At 32.0% G+C, this 18,847-nt stretch overlaps 1 protein-coding gene across 4 annotated transcripts in view; it reads right to left on the reverse strand.

The window, feature by feature from the left end:
• Positions 1 to 18,847, reverse strand: part of LOC126884493 (neprilysin-1) — a 162,128-nt gene that overhangs the window by 110,701 nt on the left and 32,580 nt on the right. For 2 of the 4 annotated variants that reach the window (XM_050650428.1, XM_050650426.1), the window contains exon 3: positions 3,346 to 3,440. The exons of the other annotated variants lie outside the window; for them this stretch is intronic. In XM_050650428.1, the coding sequence (XP_050506385.1) occupies positions 3,346 to 3,367 (22 nt within the window). In that variant the 5' untranslated portion in view covers positions 3,368 to 3,440. The remainder of the gene's footprint in view (positions 1 to 3,345; positions 3,441 to 18,847) is intronic. 4 annotated transcript variants of the gene reach the window in all.

The following is an 18,847-nucleotide window of genomic DNA, read 5'->3' on the forward strand; positions in this document are numbered from 1 at the left end:
TGGGAATATCATTTAGACATATTAAGGGCCGGTACTTTCTGCAACTTTCTGTCCCGATTAAACACCGGTTAGGGAATACACAAAACAAGCTGCTGATAGATAGACTCCATTCTGAGGAGACGTGAGATATACGCAATATGACTGGAGGAATATAGTAAATTTGAAAAAAAAGCGTAGAATAGCGCCTTCTAGAAATAAGCAAGTTTTAAAAGTACTTGACATCCCTATCACACTAACCCATATCATCAATAAATCACAAAATACAGAAGGGTTAATAATATCTGAAGGGGTATAGCAAAACTTGATATTTTTGCCAAAATAAGATTATTTGCTTGATATGTTATTTAGTAACATTTCTTCAAGTTGGTAGAGTTTGGTATGTCTATGATATACGTGAATTGAAAATGAGAATTAAAATATATAGTGCAGTAACTGAAGGTTTTCACCTCCGATTTCGTTGAACCTCCATTGATTTTCATGAAAATTGGTGAGTACTTAGAAAATACCTCAAGGAACAAAAGTGACATGATGTCAACTTGCGCTTTTACCTTGGGGGTGGATGCCACCACTTCTCGGGGGTGAAAATTATTTTATTAAAAATAATAACATAAATCGATAGAGGGACAAATTATAGGCAAAATTTGTTATATAAAATTGTTAATTTAAATCGATACTTTTTGAGTTATTAAAGATCAAAGATTTTATTTTTTCGTAAAAAACAATGTGTGTGTACTTTGTACGCACGTAAGAAGTTATACTTCTATTATATAATTTCAACGAAATAAATATACTTAACAATTACAATATCAAAAATTAACCAAAACTTAACAATACCAAAAATAAAAAAAAATGAATATGAATCGTCCGGGATTTGAACACGCGATCTCTCGATCTTTGGTCCAATGCTATACCAGCCGAGCTATCAAGCCTCGTGTTATTGACGTGTCGGATATAATTACACATCACGGTGACAAATAGATCAAAGTGAAGTATAAAAATAGATATTTTATTATCTTACGCCCGAGGAAGACACAAAAATTATAATAAATAATACATTTACTAAGAACACTGATATATTCTTTTAATGACTTATTTGCGCTGATACATACATAATTTGAAAGATTAGCAACGAACTACATACTGTCTGTCTGCGCATGCGCCAGGGAATTATAAAATTTCACCCTCGATCGTAAAGAAGTATAACTTCAAAAATGCATGTTTTAAAGTTGTTTTTCACGTATAACTCAAAAACTATCAGCTTTTACAAAAAAGTTCTTATTACCAAAATTGAAGATAACAAAAAACTAAATAAACTGCTTACTTAAATAACTAAACTACTGTTAATTCAAAGTGAGTTATGGGTAATTGAATGTATATTTTTTTCGACGAGTACTCAAATCTAAATATTCAAGCTTAAATAACGGGAAAACAATGCATTTTATAAAATATATCTGTTAAACACTTGTCAAAGTACTTCGAAGTACCTATCAAATGAGCTCAAGAAAAAGTTAACAGCATCAAAATTAAGCCAGTTATGATGAAAATAAAAGAACCCTTTCGATTTTTTTAGGAAAAAGTGAAAACTAAAACATACGCCATTTCCTCAAAAATTAAAATTTATTGTAATTCTTAAAAAAGTTTCTCTATATAAGCATAAGTAATGATATCAACAATAATTTTGACCGGTTTAGAATGAATATTTTTGAAAAAAAGATGTAATTAAAAAAATCAGAATTTTTAAAATTATCGTAGTTTCCATTTTCTTTTGATAATTACTCCAAAAATACTCAATATACCTAAAAAATGATATATAACCAAATTTTAGTTTTTTCTGTATCAAATATTTTACTTTTTATACTATTTCTGTAGGGTAAAAAATAACCGAAATAGAAACGTTTAAACCTAAAATTTTGCTGCGAGAATCATGTAACCGGGGTCATTTAACATTTTAGTTTTAGAAAAGTAGGTGGTTTAAAAGATTAAATTCAACGTGGTTTATTAGCCCTTGGAATTAACTTTCCAATGGTTATTACTTGAACCTGATATCGTAAAAATTAACGGAGTTATTTAAGAGAAAACAATAACATTTTTTGAAAATTTTTTTAAAAGATGAATTTTGAAAAACTTTTGTAACATAAATTTTAATGCTATCAACTTCTTCGGGGGCTCATTTGATTGATATTGCTAAGAACTTTGAGAAATGTTTAATAAGCTTATGTTCTAAAATGCATCGTTTTCCCGTTATTGAAGCTTGAATACTTAGATTTGGGTACTGGCCAAAAAATATATACATTCAATTACCTATAACTAACTTATAGTTAACACTAAAAGGGTTTTTCTAGTTAAGGAGTTTATTTAATTTTTTATTAGCTTCAATTTTGGGAATAATAACTTTTTTGTGAAAACTTATAGTTTTTAAGCGATTTATGAAAAATCGGTTAAAAACATGCATAAAATTAAAAGTTTTGATCTTTAATAACTTAAAAAGTATTCATTTAAATTAATAACTTTATATAACATATTTTGCTTAGAATTTGTCCCTCTATTGAATTATGAGGTTACTTTTAATAAAATAATATTCACCCCCCAGAGGGGCTGGCATCCACCCCCAGGGTAAAAGCGCAAGTTGGCACCATGTCACCTTTGTTCCTTGAGATATCCTCTAACCAACTCACCAATTTTCATGCAAATCGATGGAAGTTCAGCGAAATCGGAGGTCATAGCTCATATCCACCTTCAGTGACTGCACTAATATGACATGTCCGCTTTTTTAATTATTAGGTACGGCAAAACTTGATATGTTACTTGATTTCTTATGTTGATTACTTTTCGTTTTTGATATCAACCATTGCCAAACGCTACAGATATAGAACAAGCGAAATATGTAGATCTATTAATCAAGTCGTAACATATTCGAATTTCTTCATATTTAATATATTTTATATATTCGGAAATACGGAAAAATGGTAGATAGTTACAAATAGCCGGCCTAAGAAGTTTACACTCTTTTATAGAAACATAAATTGGTCACAGACTAAGTGTGTAATATCTTAAGCTTTAGAGTGTAATTTATTCTTTATTCTCGGAAAGCTATGTATACGATGTTTTTTTATATTTTATTATTTTTTATAAATATTGTGAAACATAATATTTTGTCTCGACAACTATCAATGCCATTCTAGTAACTCTAGTTTCAACTGAAATAATTAAAACTAAATACATATGTAAGAGCTCTCTGGAAGATATTGCCATGAGTGGTAGAAATATCCTAGTAGCTTTTTATGTCCGTTGTAATATAATATGAAAAACCACTAATTTATTAATTTAAAAAGTAAGTTAACTTACATAATACTATAAAAACTATCATTAAAATAAAGAAAATTATTGCTAGAACTAGAAAAAGTATTGACAGTCTCTTATAGAAATGTGGTCGTTTAAAACTGAAACAAAAAGATATCGTTAATATCATTGCAAGTCTGTAGTTGCTATATTATAATACATAGAAAGTATATCGTATGAGGGCTAGATTAGATAAATGTAAACAAAATCGTGTAATATGACATACCTAAAGTCTTTTTGTGTTAAAGTTTTTTTGTGCTAAAGACACAAAAAAAATTATATTTTGATTTACTTTCAATACCTATCCGTTCCATCATAATGACGTCATAATCTAAAGCAATAGAAAAAAACCTAATTCTGTAAAATAAAAACAACACGAATTGGGCTTTTAGCCACTTGCACATACTGACATACATATCCTAACTTACTATTTACCATTTTTTTACTAAAGCTTTGAATACAGTTTGTATATAAACACCATTTAACGTTACTGGTTTCTATAGACCATTGTCTATATATTGTATTGCCCCCGTCAGGTAAATTATTCCGATTCGATTTTTTTGCACAAACTTACTTAAAAAGAGGTCCTTATAAAAAATTTACAGGGTGCCGGAAGGTGCCGCGGTCGGAAAATTGTTTAAACAATTTTTTTTAAACAAATTCAAAAATCAATTTTTTCACTTCGTAGATTTTTTTTAGATTCTTTGGGTCATTATGAGTGAAAAAGGTCTCTTGTGATTTTTCTGTAAAATTAATTTTAGTCAAGTTATACGCGATTTAAAATTTGAATGACGCGAAAATTGCCATTTTCAAGGCTTAATAACTCGGTTAAAACTTATTATTATGAAAGTCAGAAACTAAATCAAAGTTTAAAGCCCCCTACATGATCCTGAAGAAATTTATATCATTAATTTATTACTAAGCTGTTATTTTTATTATTAACAATGAGCGCTAACAGCGTGATGTCCATGTGAGTGCGAGTAAGATGAACCATTGGACTACCGGAATGCCATTCCGGCAGTCCAATGGTACATCTAGAGGTCGCAGCATATTATCATGTAGGTAGCGAATCCAGCACGTAGCGTTTAGTTTCCGAAAAATATTGATTTTAATGGTTTTAAATATGAACGTATCATATTATTCAATTCACACTGTCTGGAACGTATCGTATCAGACACCTCTTTGTAAAATCAGGTTTTTCAGAGACTACGCTACGTGCTGGAAACGATACGTGCATGATAATATGCCGCGATCTTTACTGATATGCAACGTCTGATATACAGACGATGCAATACTAATCTCTCAAAGTGACAAACTGTCAGAAAATTTAACATATTAATTTCCGCAAAAAACACAAAATGTATGGTTGTAACAGCAAATCCAATAAGATGTAAATTGGAGCTGGAGGGTCAGGTAATAGAGCAAGTGATGGAGTTTAAATATCTAATAGGCATCACACTATCTAGCTACGGAAAGCTCGAAAAAGAAAGGGAAGATCAAGTGAATGGAGCAAACAGAGCCGCAGGGTGCCTGAATGACACAATATAAATATCGGAAAAGAAATGAAAGGCAGAATTTACAAAACAGTCATCAGACCAATAATGACATACACGGCATAAACACAACCTGCTACAGAGAGGACAAAAGGATTGCTCGAAACAGCGAAGATGAAAATCCTTCGAAAAATCGATAGTAAGACACTATCGGACAGAGCTAGAAGTACAGATATACGACAGAGGTGCAAAGTGGGAAACATTAATAACTGGGTAAGAAACAGAAGAGTAGAATGGAATAACTACATAAGCCGAATGACAACAAAAATAGAGTAGTAAGTAAAGCGAGAGACGGTTCCCCAATAGGAAGACGATCAGTGGGAAGACCACGAAAACGATGGAACGACAACTTACTAGAGGCAGATTGAAAAAACAGAGTCATATCTATACAAAAAGAAGATGAAGAAGATGAAAGTAGATGACTCTAAAATGATATTGCCAATATTTATGAGCTGCGTCCCTGGAATAAGTTGATTGGAAGATAGTTTATTCGATTACATGAAATCAACATTAACTTAAGATATACAGTCGGAAAAATGAAAGAATACCCATGAACGATCACATCAATCACTTATTTTGTATTTGCTGACTTTTTCTATTGGGACCGTGCAAGTTCGGCAAAGCGACCTCTATTTCTACGCTCTGTACTTTAATTCGCACTTTTAATTATATTGGCCAATTATATTAGTCCTGGTTGCTGGATAATTGTCAAGACCATAGTCCAAAAAAATAATAAGAAGAAAAAATAAGATGCAGGTTATGTTTAGTAAACGTAAACAATTGTATGTAGTAAATAAAATCAGTTATTAAAATGCAGTACTGCAAGCAAAATACAATTAATTAAATTTACCTTTATATAATAATTGCATATCATATCAATATTGTGGAGCAATATATAATTTTGCTACGTCAATGACAGAAGGTATGAAATATACGTCAATTTGACAATTTCAATTGACAATATGAATTATTTAAGATAGATGCAATATTTCTCCGCGACTCGCGCACGGTCGTTTCTCGTTTCCCTTTCCAAGTACTTGCACACCGCGAATAACAACCGTTTGTTATTTATAGGGCTTTTCATCGATTGTCATTTGTTTCGAGCTTCTGTCATATGTTGTATAATCTGTGTATAATATTAATATACACGGATTATACCACATTTGACAGAAGCTCGAAACAAATGACTGTGAATGAAAAGCCCTATAGAAAAAAACAGCAAATACAAAATAAGTGATTAATGTGATCGTTCATGGGTATTCTTTAATTTTTCAGACTGTAGCCGTCAAAAAAAAAATACTATCATGTGATTTGTCTTAAGGTATGTGTATAATAATAATGGTAACAGTAATACGTGACAAGACAATCTATCGTACAAGACAAACCACATACCATGATGATATTCCTCGACAGAACGTAATAGGATTTAGTTACACATATTAAAAGGGGAAATCATCAGAAAGAAATTACCAATATTAGATGCCAATAACATATCGAGCATACTTATCATCGCTTATGTTTTAAAATAACATACATTTTACTCTCAAAACTAACACCATACTCTGATTTTATAATAATCATCATCATGGCATATACACCCCTAGAGGAGTGATTGCCGCCCTCTTTGGGCTCTTCCGATTCGTTTGTCGCGGTGAATCAATCCGCATTAACATTTTGGTTTTACAATTGGTTGTGTGACTTGGCATCTTCTACAATTTTCCTCCATTCATTCCTGTTTTTGCTTCTGGTTACACATTCTCTGACTCCCATCTTCTTATGGTCCTCTACTATCTGGTTCTCCCATCTAGTTTTGGGTCTTCCTCGTGGTCTGCCTGATACAGGTCTCCATTTGGAAATTTTCTTGATAACGGCTTCTGGATTACTCCTTTCTATATGTCCCATCCATCTGAGTCTCTGTGCCTTCATAAATCTGACGATGTCTTCTCCTTTCAAAAGTTCTCTTACTTCGTGGTTCATGAGTTTTCTAAATTCCTTATTACCTAAGTTTAGTGGTCCTGCTATCCTCCGAATTATTTTCCTTTCTAGGATCCTCAATCTTTCTTCTTCTTTCTGTGTCAGACACATTACTTCAGCACCATATGTGATTACTGGTCTAATTGCTGTTTGTAAATTTTCAGTTTTGTATTCTGAGTAAGCTTCTTATCTTTGAGGAAGTTACTGTATTTCCAGTAGGTTCTGTTTCCTGCCTGGATTCTTTCATTAATTTCGATACTTCTATCATTAGTTCCATTAACTGAGACTCCAAGATATTTAAAATGTTCTACTTTTTCAAATTCATATTCACCAATATTTAAGCTTATCAGATTAACTGGGTTTTTTCTTGAGCATGTTAGGTATTTTGTTTTGTTCTGATTTATTTCTAAACCCCTTTTGGATGCTTCTCTTTGCATAACTTCGTAAATTCTTCCTTTAAACTGTTTAGGTTTCTGCTTATTAATGCTATGTCGTCAGCATATGTCACAAGTTGCGACGTCGATGTTATAATCTTACCTTTTATTTCTGTAGCTCTTATTGTTCCTTCTATAGCGACATTAAATAGTGACGTTGATAGAGAGTCGCCTTGTCGTTCTCCACTTGCTACTTCTATATTTTTGGTGATTCCGTTATCTGTAATTATTTTTTTTTCTTCAAGTGCCGTGCTCGTTTATCGAACGTTGGCTATCAAATTGGCTATAGCAATTTTGTTAACGGCAGCTCCGAAAAGGGATGCAGAGGATCTGTTATACCATTCTCTCAGGTTTTTAAGCCACGACGTTCTTCTTCGACCTGGCCCTCTTCTTCCGTCTACCTTGCCTTGTATTATTAAATGGAGTATATTTTATATCTCTCTGGGTGTCGCATAACATGGCCAAAATATTCAAGTTTTCGATTTTTAACTGTTCTGGCGACTTCCGTGACTTTTCCCATCCGGTACAAAACAACTTCGTTACGAACTCTATCCACCCAACTTATTCGTAGGATTCTTCGGTATACCCAGATTTCAAAGGCTTCCAATTTCTTGAGAAGAGTATCTGTTAAATTCCAACCTTCGACACCGTACAAAAGAGTAGAGAACACATTACATCTCACTAATCTAATTTTAAGATTCAAAGTAATGTTGTTTCCACATAAAAGTTTCTTTATCTTAAAGAATGCAGCTCTGGCCTTCTCTATACGTATTCTAATTTCTTTGCTCATGTCTCAGTTCTCATTTAGATTACAACCAAGGTAGGTGATACTGTTAGTTCTCTCTAATTGTTCATCATAAGCTGTTACTACTTCCGGTTGTACTGGCGTCTTACTGACAACCATCACCTTGGTCTTTGCGGTGTTTAGCTTGAGTCCATATTCATCACACGTTGTGGTAATCCTATTAATCAGATGTTGAAGTTCTTCATAATTGCTCGCAATTAACACCGTGTCATCCGCGTATCTCAAATTATTAATATTGACGCCATTCATTTTGATACCACATTGAGCATTATCCACTGCTTTATTAAAAACAAACTCAGAATAGATGTTAAATATTAGTGGGGAAAAAATGCAGCCCTGCCTTACTCCTCTTCGTATTTGAAGTTCTTCAGAAGTGTCCCGACCAATCCTGATGTTTGCACGTTGATGCCAGTAAAGATTTTTGATAATGCGTAGGTCTTTATCATCAATACCCACCTTCTGAAGAATAGCAATCATTTCAGTATGTTTTACCCGATTAAAGGCCTTCTCAAAGTCAATGAAACACATATAAACCGGATGTCCGACATCTCTGCATCTCTGTACCATAACCTGAATACTAAACAGTGCTTCTCTGGTCCCAAGGTTATTGCGGAATCCAAACTGTGTATCACTAAGCTGTTCTTCTATTTTTTGGAACATCCTAGAGTGCAAAATTCGTAGAAATATCTTTAAAACATGACTCATCAAGCTAATGGTTCGGTAGTCACTACAACTTTTCGCGTTTGCTTTTTTAGGTATCGTCACAAAAGTCGACAGCAGCCAATCCGTTGGTATATAGCCAGTTTGTAATTATTGCTGCAATCGATCCTTTCATTGTCATTTTCGTAAGCTTTATAAGTTTCATTGGTATATCTAGGGGTTTCATCTCTTCTATTAGGTCGGGTCTTGTTAAGCTGTCAAAGACTTGCTTGAAGTCTATGAAAAGGATGTGTAAGTCGATATCATGTTTGTAACATTTCTCAATTGACTGTGTGATTATGTGAACTGCATCTATTGTTGACCTTCCCTCTCTAAATCCGTGCTGGTAGTCTCCTATTTTAGTTTCAATGTATTTTGAGAGTTTTTGTCTGATTAATGATGTCAATATGTTGTAGCAGCTGTTTAACAGTGTTACTTCTCTATAGTTGTTACATTTTTTGATGTCCCCTTTTTTAAGAATCGGAAATATCCATCCAGTTTTTCATTCTTCGGGCATTCTTTCTTCTTCCCAAATCCTTATTATTAGGTCGTATATTTTCCGTTGCCATCGTTTTATTAGCTCATTTGGGATTTCATCTGGGCCTGCTGCTCTCTTTTGTTTTAGATTTCTTATTACACGTAAAAAGTCCTCATATGACTGCTTTTCGATTTCGAATTCATCATCAAGGTCTGTTTCTTCTGTATATTCGAGAGAGCTTTCTCGCCTTAAATAACTCTTCGATATTCCTCGACAGAACGTAATAGGATTTAGTTACACATATTAAAAGGGGAAATCAACAGAATGAAATTACCAATATTAGTATGCCAATAACATATCGAGCATACTTATCATCACTTATGTTTTAAAATAACATACATTTTAGGAGTATCGATTTAGCATTCGAAGCGAACAGTTCGTTTTTGCGTGTGTGATCGGTGAAAATTAGTTTTGGTGAGTCGGTAATTAATAAAATGGAAGTCAATACCATTGGCAAAGGACATCCACCCGATCGGGGAGGGACGATAAATATTAATAATATGGAACTGGATCAGGAGGAAAAACAAACACAAATAAGTCAAAATGCAAGTTCACAGGTACAAAAGGTAGCAAAAACACAATCAAATAACTTTTTTCCAGTTTATTAGGTAAGCGATAACAATAATTCTAATGAAAACCAGTTGTTAATTAAACCTATTAAAAATAAATATACACAAGGAGACCAAGGACCGTATTTTGTCTATTTACAAAACCGAAACGGGCACATTGGCCGTCTACATCGAATCGCCACCGCGCGTCTTGTGCTTTCTGCAGAACCTACGGTAAGAGATAATATAGTTCACATCAGCGTTATTGGTAGAAATAAAGTTAGAATTGAATGTAATTCATATAAAAGCGCAAATATTTTAATTGATAGTAAAAATTTATTAGAAAAAGATTATGACATATACATTCCTAATTTTATGGTACAAAAAAGTGGAGTAATTAAAGGGGTCGATAAAGGTATCTCAGAAAACGAATTAAAGGACATTATTGTTTGTAAATATGGTAATTTTAAGGTATTAAGTGTAAAAAGAATGAAAAGAAAATCAAACAACGAGCTGATAGAGACGGGTACGATAGTGGTGACTTTTAGAGGACAAATGATACCAAAAGAAGTTATCATTGAGAGAATGATATATCAAGTCGAAACCTATATACCGAGAGTAATACAATGCCTAAATTGTTTAAGGTATGGCCACGTCACGGGTCAATGTAGAGGGAAAAAAAGATGCGGACAATGTGGACAGGAGCATGAATCTGAAGCATGTGAGTTAACAGAGCCTACTTGTTTATTCTGTTTTGGAAAACACTCAGCACTGGTCCGAGCAAAATGTCCTGAGTTTGAGAAACAAAAGGCTATCAAATATCTTATGGTAAACGAAAATATGGCATTTGAAGAAGCAAAATTAAAATATAGTAATAGTTATACCTCAGCCTTAAAAACATCAAATGCAGGAAATAGATATACAATAACAACAAAAAGAAAATGGAGCGAAGCCACTCAAAATAAATCGGTTTACCCATATTCGGAAGAACATGAAAATATTTTAAACAATCCTAGCACCTCTGCGTACCCGCCTCTACCAATTCCTAAGAATATTCCAATGTATCACAAACAGGTAACACAAAATAACCAAACAACAAACAAAAACCTTAGTGAAAATATATTAACAATATTTAAAAATATATTAGGTAAAAAACTTTTGCCGACAGAAAATAAACAAATTATGGAAGAATTTAAAGATAGTCTAGAAAAAATTTTAAATGGATCTAACAAGTAAAAAAATCTTACAGTGGAATTCACGATCGATAATACACAATAAGGGACATTTCGAAAAATATATATTTGAAAATAAATTTTTGGCTATATTATTGAGTGAAACTTGGTTGAAACCAAACACAAACATAAATTTTTCTCGATATAATATATTTCGCGAAGATAGACCGCAAGGTTTTGGAGGGGTCGCAATATTATTAAATAAAAACATAAATTTTCAGAATAACTTACATTTTTATAAAATAAATAATGTAATGTGTGTTGCAGTACAAGTCATTTTAAATCAAAATATTTTAAATCTATATTCTCTATATGCAAAACCTAAACTAGGTATATCGAAAAATGAGTGGGTCAGGTTCTTTAATAGTTTAAACAAACCATTTTTAGTGGGGGGAGACTTCAATTGCCATAATAAAATATGGGGATGTGATGAAACTGATCGCGAAGGGATAAATCTTTTTGAAGCTATGGAAGAATGTGGACTTAATTTCTTAAATGACGGTTCGGAAACATTAATTCGGAGGTCAATGAATAAAAATAAGTCAGCTATAGATCTAACAATTTGCTCAAGAGATATCTATTATAAATGCTCTTGGCACACAGAAAATATGAGTCTGGGTTCAGACCACTATCCAGTAGTTATCGAATTTGCACATGATAGTAATGTAAATACCTGTTTTGATAATAATGATATAATTAGAAATAGAATTAAATGGGATATTAAAAAAGCGGATTGGACAGTTTTCTCTTACTTGTTAAGCAATAAACAAAAAGACAATATAGGACAAAATACAGAACAAGAATATCAAATGTTTTATGATTCTATAAATGATGCTAGTAAAATTAGCATTCCAGAGAAGAGAAAAGTGACCAATGCAAAATTTAATAAACCATGGTGGAATAATGAATGTAGGGAGGCTATTAGACTACAAAAGGAGGCCTTTTTACAATTTAAAAGAATATCTAATCACGAAAATTACTTAAAATATCAGCAAGCAGAAGCATATAAAAAAAGAATTATTTTAAATAGTAAAAGAGCCTCATGGAAAAATGTATGTAATAGTTTGAACAAAAATACACCGATAGGTAAAATATGGAGTGAGATTAGAAAATTAAAAAACGCCTATAATCCACCTAAAAATCCAATAGTTGAAAATGAATGGATCGAACTATTCTTTAACAAAATTGCCAGACCTTGGGTCCTAGAGGAAGAAATTACATGTACAACGAACAGTACAATCACTGAAGACAGTAAATTTCTAACAGAATTATTTAATTTGGAAGAGCTTAAAAATTGTTTAAAAAACAATAACAACTCAGCTCCAGGAAAGGACAGTATTCACTATAGTATGCTATATAATTTGCCTATCCAAAGAAAAATACAACTACTAAATATAATAAACCGCATATGGACAAGCATGGAAGTTCCAAACTCATGGAAAGAATATATTATAGTCCCAATTCTCAAGCAATACAAACCCGCAAATTGTCCTGATTCATACAGAGGCATTTCGCTATCGTCATGTATCTTGAAAACATTGGAGAGAATGATTAAACAAAGATTAGAATTTTGGCTGGAGAAAAATTCTCGACTCTCTTCAACACAATTTGGATTCCGAAAATCATGTTCAACAATGGAAAACTTATCACACTTGGTACTAGATGTTTACAACTCATTTTCTACTAATAAGTCAGTTGTAGCTACATTTATAGACGTCGAAAATGCATATGACAATGTTAATCTGGTAAGCCTGTATCACCAAATGAAGAAAATGGGAATCCCAGATATACTATGCTGGAGAATTTATAAACTTTACAGTAATAGAATCTTGTATATCCAAATTGGGAATAAACTATTAGGTCCCAGAATATCAAACATTGGGATACCTCAAGGAAGTATTCTAAGCCCAATATTATATGCTATTTATACTTCGGATATAGGTAAAAGCATATCAAATAGTACCCAAGGTAAAATATTACAGTTTGCAGATGACATATGTATTTACGTAGACCAAAACGAGATAGAAAAGGGCTGCAAAATAATAAATGAAGTATACAGTTGTTTACTTGAAGACTTGTATCACTTAAATTTAACAATATCTTTAAATAAAACACAAATTGGCATATTCTCCAGAAAGCAAAAACTTCCCGAACTAGTAAAAATACAAAACGTCCAGTTCAAAGTTCAACCTAAAATTAAGTATTTGGGGATGATATTAGATAGAAAACTGAGCTGGAAAGACCATATTGAATACATTGTGACAAGAGCTGAAAAAGGTTATAATGCATTACGAGCAGTAAGTCACATAACTTGGGGAGCAGATGCCAATATTTCATTAATAATGTACAGATCATACATAAGATCTATTTTAGATTATGGATGCATATTTTATAATCAGGCAGCCAAAACTCATCTTAAAAAAGTAGACGTGTTATCAAATAAATGCCTTCGATTATCTATCGGAGCTCTCATAAGCACCCCATTGTCAAATTTAAGTATAGAGTGTAATGAACCACCACTATACCTGAGAAGAAAAACTCTATGCGAAAAGTTTATACTTAAAAGTATTGCTAAAGAGAGTTTAATAGGGGATAAGTGTCAAAAACTTTTTATACATGACCTAACGAGTGAATACTGGAAGAAAAAACCTTCTTTACTACTTGCTGAAACATATAACAACTTGCGCCAATTTAAAAATAAATTATACACATCAAAAATATCACCCAAATTTCAAATATATCTAAATAGCACTCCTAATATACAGCCAATTTACATGAAAGATTATTCGAACTTTCCAGCGAATTTAAGGAACTCTATGTTTAATGCAGATATAGAAACACTATGCCCACAGTATTACCAAATTTATACAGATGCCTCAAAGATTAACTCTAAAGTTGCTGCTGCCATATGGGACCCTAAAACACAGTACAAAGAAGGAATAGGACTGGATGAAGATACCACGGTATTTACAGGCGAACTAATAGCAATATTGAAAGCAATGCAATACATAGCCACGATCAACAATAACAACAATAGATTCGTAATACTGTCAGATAGCAAAAGTGTTCTAAGTGAATTGGAAAAGTGGACAGGACATAACAATCATATCGTTATAGAAATAATAAGAAACTTTATTGAACTCAAAGCCAAAGGCAAAGAAATATCTTTCTGCTGGATAAAAGCTCATTGCAATTTAAAACACAATGAAATTGTAGACAAACTAGCAAAGAGTGCTACAGAACTAGAAACTAACTGTGAATATAAGCTAACACTAAATGACGCATATGCTTATATTAATAACAACAAAATGAATAACTGGAAAGAATGGTATACCAACTCCAAAAAGGGACTGTATTATAAAAGTATTCAAACATATATTCCATCTAAAGGCTGGTTTAGTGATTATCAAGGCAACAAGGTCCTCATATCATATATATGTAGACTTAGGTTTGGTCACTCCTTAGTTCCAGAACATAAATATAAAATAGGATTGTCTGACACAAACTGTTGTGAATGTGGAGAATTAGGATCCGCAGAACATATGATATTAGATTGCAAACTAAAAGAAAAAGAAGTAGAACATTTTATAAATCAAATTCATACTAAACAACACATAAGAAAACCTTTTAGTTTACAAACACTGATTGCTACAAAAGATAAAAGTATCTACGAGATCCTAATTAAACACATTAATAATATAAAACTAAAATTGTGAAATTATATATATATAAGTTACCTTTGTTTACCCCATTTGTTGACCCTCCTTTCCGTGGTCTGGTCTTGTTTGATTTTGCTCTGAAAGACCCCTGAGCACTTATGTATCCCAGTTAATAATCCTTAGGTTAGGAAAAAAAAGAAAAAAAAAACACATAATAAATAAATAAAAAAATAAAAAAAAAATATAAATAAATAAAAAAAAAAAAATTAAAATAAAAAAAAAAGAAAAAAAAATAATAATAAAAAAAAATATGTGTGTATATATATATATAAAATAAAAAAAATTAAAGAAGCTATCATTAAAATAATAAGTACTTATATTTGTAAATCATTATTATCAAATAGGTCATTCATATTCAAAAATATAATGAGAGTATAACAGATATCTCATAAGATTTTAGTTAGTAAACAAATTTGGTTCGGCTAATGGATTAAGTCCACAGTCAAGAAATCCGATAGCACACACACAACATACATTTTACTCTCAAAACTTACACCATACTCTGATTTTATAATATAAAATAAGTAAATGTAAGACCAAATATTTACCATGTAGGGAGGGATAATATTATAAGGTTTTTCCTGGTTTTTGCTTTTGATTTACTATAGGATCACTAACAAGAGAATTTTACTATCAGCATTGCAAGTGGTTGTATTTTTAAAGACAAATCACGTGTTATGATTTTTTCTGATGGATATTCGTCAGTTATTGTTGATTTCATATAATCGAATAAACTATCTTCCAATAAAGTCTCAGGAATGCAACTCGCAAATATTGATAATTATCATTTTAAAGTCATCTATTATCAATATGAATAAGTCGAATAAAATTAAATTATTAGAAGGAATAAAAGGAAGCAACAAAAACAAAATTTGTTTAACTTATTCTACGTTTTTCTGTAGAATTGGTTTCCATTGGAAAGTATGATAACATGTTTAGTCCTATTTGCAATGTTTAGCATCGCTATTTAATTTAATTTTATTTGATGTCCTGTGTTTATGACATGTTGTTAGAGCTTCACGATATTCGATAAAAATATCGATATTGTATTGATATCGTATCGAAAATCAATACGATACCGATACAATAAATACCTTAGCAATATTAATGTCGATAAGCTACTCATTATCTGAAATCAATACAGTACTCTTGTATCGTCGATATGCTTGCCTCGATATTATTAAGAATATCGATATAGAGAAAAAAATAAATAAAACGCCTCGTGAGTACTGCATAAGGCCATATCGCACACCTAGATCTAAAGAGAGTTAAGTCAAAAATATGTGAAATTGAGTTAAGCTCACCATTTAATTCCCTGTACGGATACCTATCGATCAATACAAGAGATTTAAAAATATGTGCAAAATTCAACGCTAGATTACACCTAGAGTCTCTTCTGTTGAACGAGCGAGCCAGATCCCACCGCGCATAAATGGGAACAATGCTAGATGCAATCAGAATTACAAGCGGAGTGCAAGTGTCCTCCGTAAAAAGTATGGAGATATTTTGAGTTGCACCTGTTTAGTTGAAATTTGAAGCAGTATTATTTTGAGTTGTCACCTTTTAAATGGTTAGTGCTAATTACAAGGATACAATAATTTGAGTTAAACCTGTATCGCTGGCAAGGTAGGTAAAGATTTTATTTTTATTTTTAGTTGTTACCCTACTCTTGAAACATTTTCGATATTGTAATTGTGTCTGTTTTTTGCTGAGTCATATTTGATACTTCCTTTTTTCTGTAAAATCTTATCAAAATTAAACTTATTTCGTTATTGACGATTCGAGTTTGTAGGTCGTAGTACAGTTTAATGTTTATCTTACCATTAACAATATTGGTTCCTCTATTACTGCCAATTTTTCAAGTTGGATCCCTTTAGATGGTTTCTGACAAATTTATCTTTACAACATAGCTAAAAAGATTAAAATTGTTTTTTGTGGCATTTCTAAATTGATTTGTGGCACATGACTCTGTAAGTAGGGTAGAAGAACAGTATAAATAAAATATCACTCCTATAACTTCTAGTCAACATGCAACCGTGGAAGATAACTTGAAGATATCATCTAGCGATAAAGTTCCATCCAAAGAAACTCATGCTGTTTTGACACCGGTTAATACATCTATCCCTAGCACATCTAAACAGCAGCCCCGGACTATTATATGTATTTCACTTATTTAGAGCGATGAAAATGATATTGACAACTAAGATAAAGATCCTAATTTTCAATTGTTAAACAAAAATGCGCACCCACCTAAGGTCATACCTTCATTATCATCGGTAACTTGATCCAGCAGCAGCAGCTCCAGTGCATCGGATACCGAAGATGATAATGACAAAGTTGGCGCAGAAGGTGTTATGGTTCCTGAAACTGGTACTGAGATTGAGGTAGATAAACTACCCTGTCAAAATCTAATACCCGCTTTACATCAACAATAAATTGAACAAGAAATTGACCAACTTCTTCAAGGTCAAATTTGACTTACACAAAACACAATTCTACATCCAATTTTGCCGTGAATAAAAAGAAAATAAAGAAATTTGACAAAATAAAAACATAACCAATTTTGTCAATTTCTTGTTCAATTTATTGTTGATGTAGAGACAAATGTCGCCTAAAATGCAAAGATAGAGTGGACACAATGTCGAAACAATAGGACTTTGATGAATAGTGGGCACTCGGTGATCTTGAAAAGCAAAAATAATCCTTAGTACGCCACTCGCAACAAATAAAGTCTAAATATCGGTACTTAAGTACACACAATTTTAGAGCTCTCAACAATCCCTTTTACTTTGAGATTAATGGATCCAAAATACAAATATGCAAGGCATTTTTCAAATAAACTCTTGATTTAAGCAATAAAGCGATAAAAACAGCACTTTCGAAGAAAACAGAATTAGGTATTATTCAAGCCGGTTTAAGTGGAAAACAATAATCATCATCCAACCAAAAAGTCACTTCGTTCTAAATGAACAATGCCTCTTCAAACGAGATGCAACTACAAACTTAATTCACCAACACAGGCTCAACTCAAGTTAGTATAACAAATATAAATATATTAATAAGCAAAAGGAAAACAATTCAAAAATATCGATTTTTAGCCTTAAAACGTGTATTAAATATTAAAGTACTTCAAGATAATATTCTGGTGTATAAATAAAGCCAACCATAAAAACAAAACACTCCCGCAGTGCACATGGACACCGAAAACAGTTTTTCGTGTTTTTTGAAAAAAGTGCTTTTTTGACTTAACTCTCTTTAGATCTAGGTGTGCGATATATACAGTTAAAATATTATAAGAGTTATAAGACGCACAAGCGCGTATGCTCTCCATTATTGCGAGAGAGAAGGACAATGAACCCAATAAGTCAATCAATTACGATATTTTATTTTTAAAATCATCAAATAATACCGATGTTTTTGAAAAGGAAATTGAAAACTACTTGCAATCTTCAAGACCTGGACAAGACACAAATATTTTATTATGGTGGAAATCATATAGTAGTGTTTTCCCCGTTGTATCTCGGTTGGTTAGGGATATTTTGTGTGTCCAAACGACGTCCCTACCAATAGAGCGGCCTTTTACTGAAGCAACGCTTGTAGTAACGAATAAAAAATGCTATTTAAAAGATAAAAGTATCAAAGAACTCATTTGTGTGAACATATGGATAAAGAGCTTTTAAAGGATAATATTTGTGAGGTTACAATGTAATTTATGATATTTCTTGTATATTTTAAGAGATTTTCTGTAATAAAGAGTGATAAATGAATAAATAATCTTTTTTTTTATTAATTTAATCCCGTTTATGCCGATATTTTATCGATTATTGTATCGATATCTTATCGAAATTAATATCAATACGACATTTTTATAAAAAAGTATTGTCGATATCTATACACGATACGATACTTTATTGGCATAACCAATACAATACTCAATACTTAAAAAGTATCGATATTGTATCGTATCTTGAAGCTCTACATGTTGTGCTAGGAACGACGCGTCCCT

The sequence above is a fragment of the Diabrotica virgifera genome, chromosome 5, assembly GCF_917563875.1.
Source record: "Diabrotica virgifera virgifera chromosome 5, PGI_DIABVI_V3a".
NCBI classification, from domain to species: Eukaryota; Metazoa; Arthropoda; class Insecta; order Coleoptera; family Chrysomelidae; genus Diabrotica; species Diabrotica virgifera.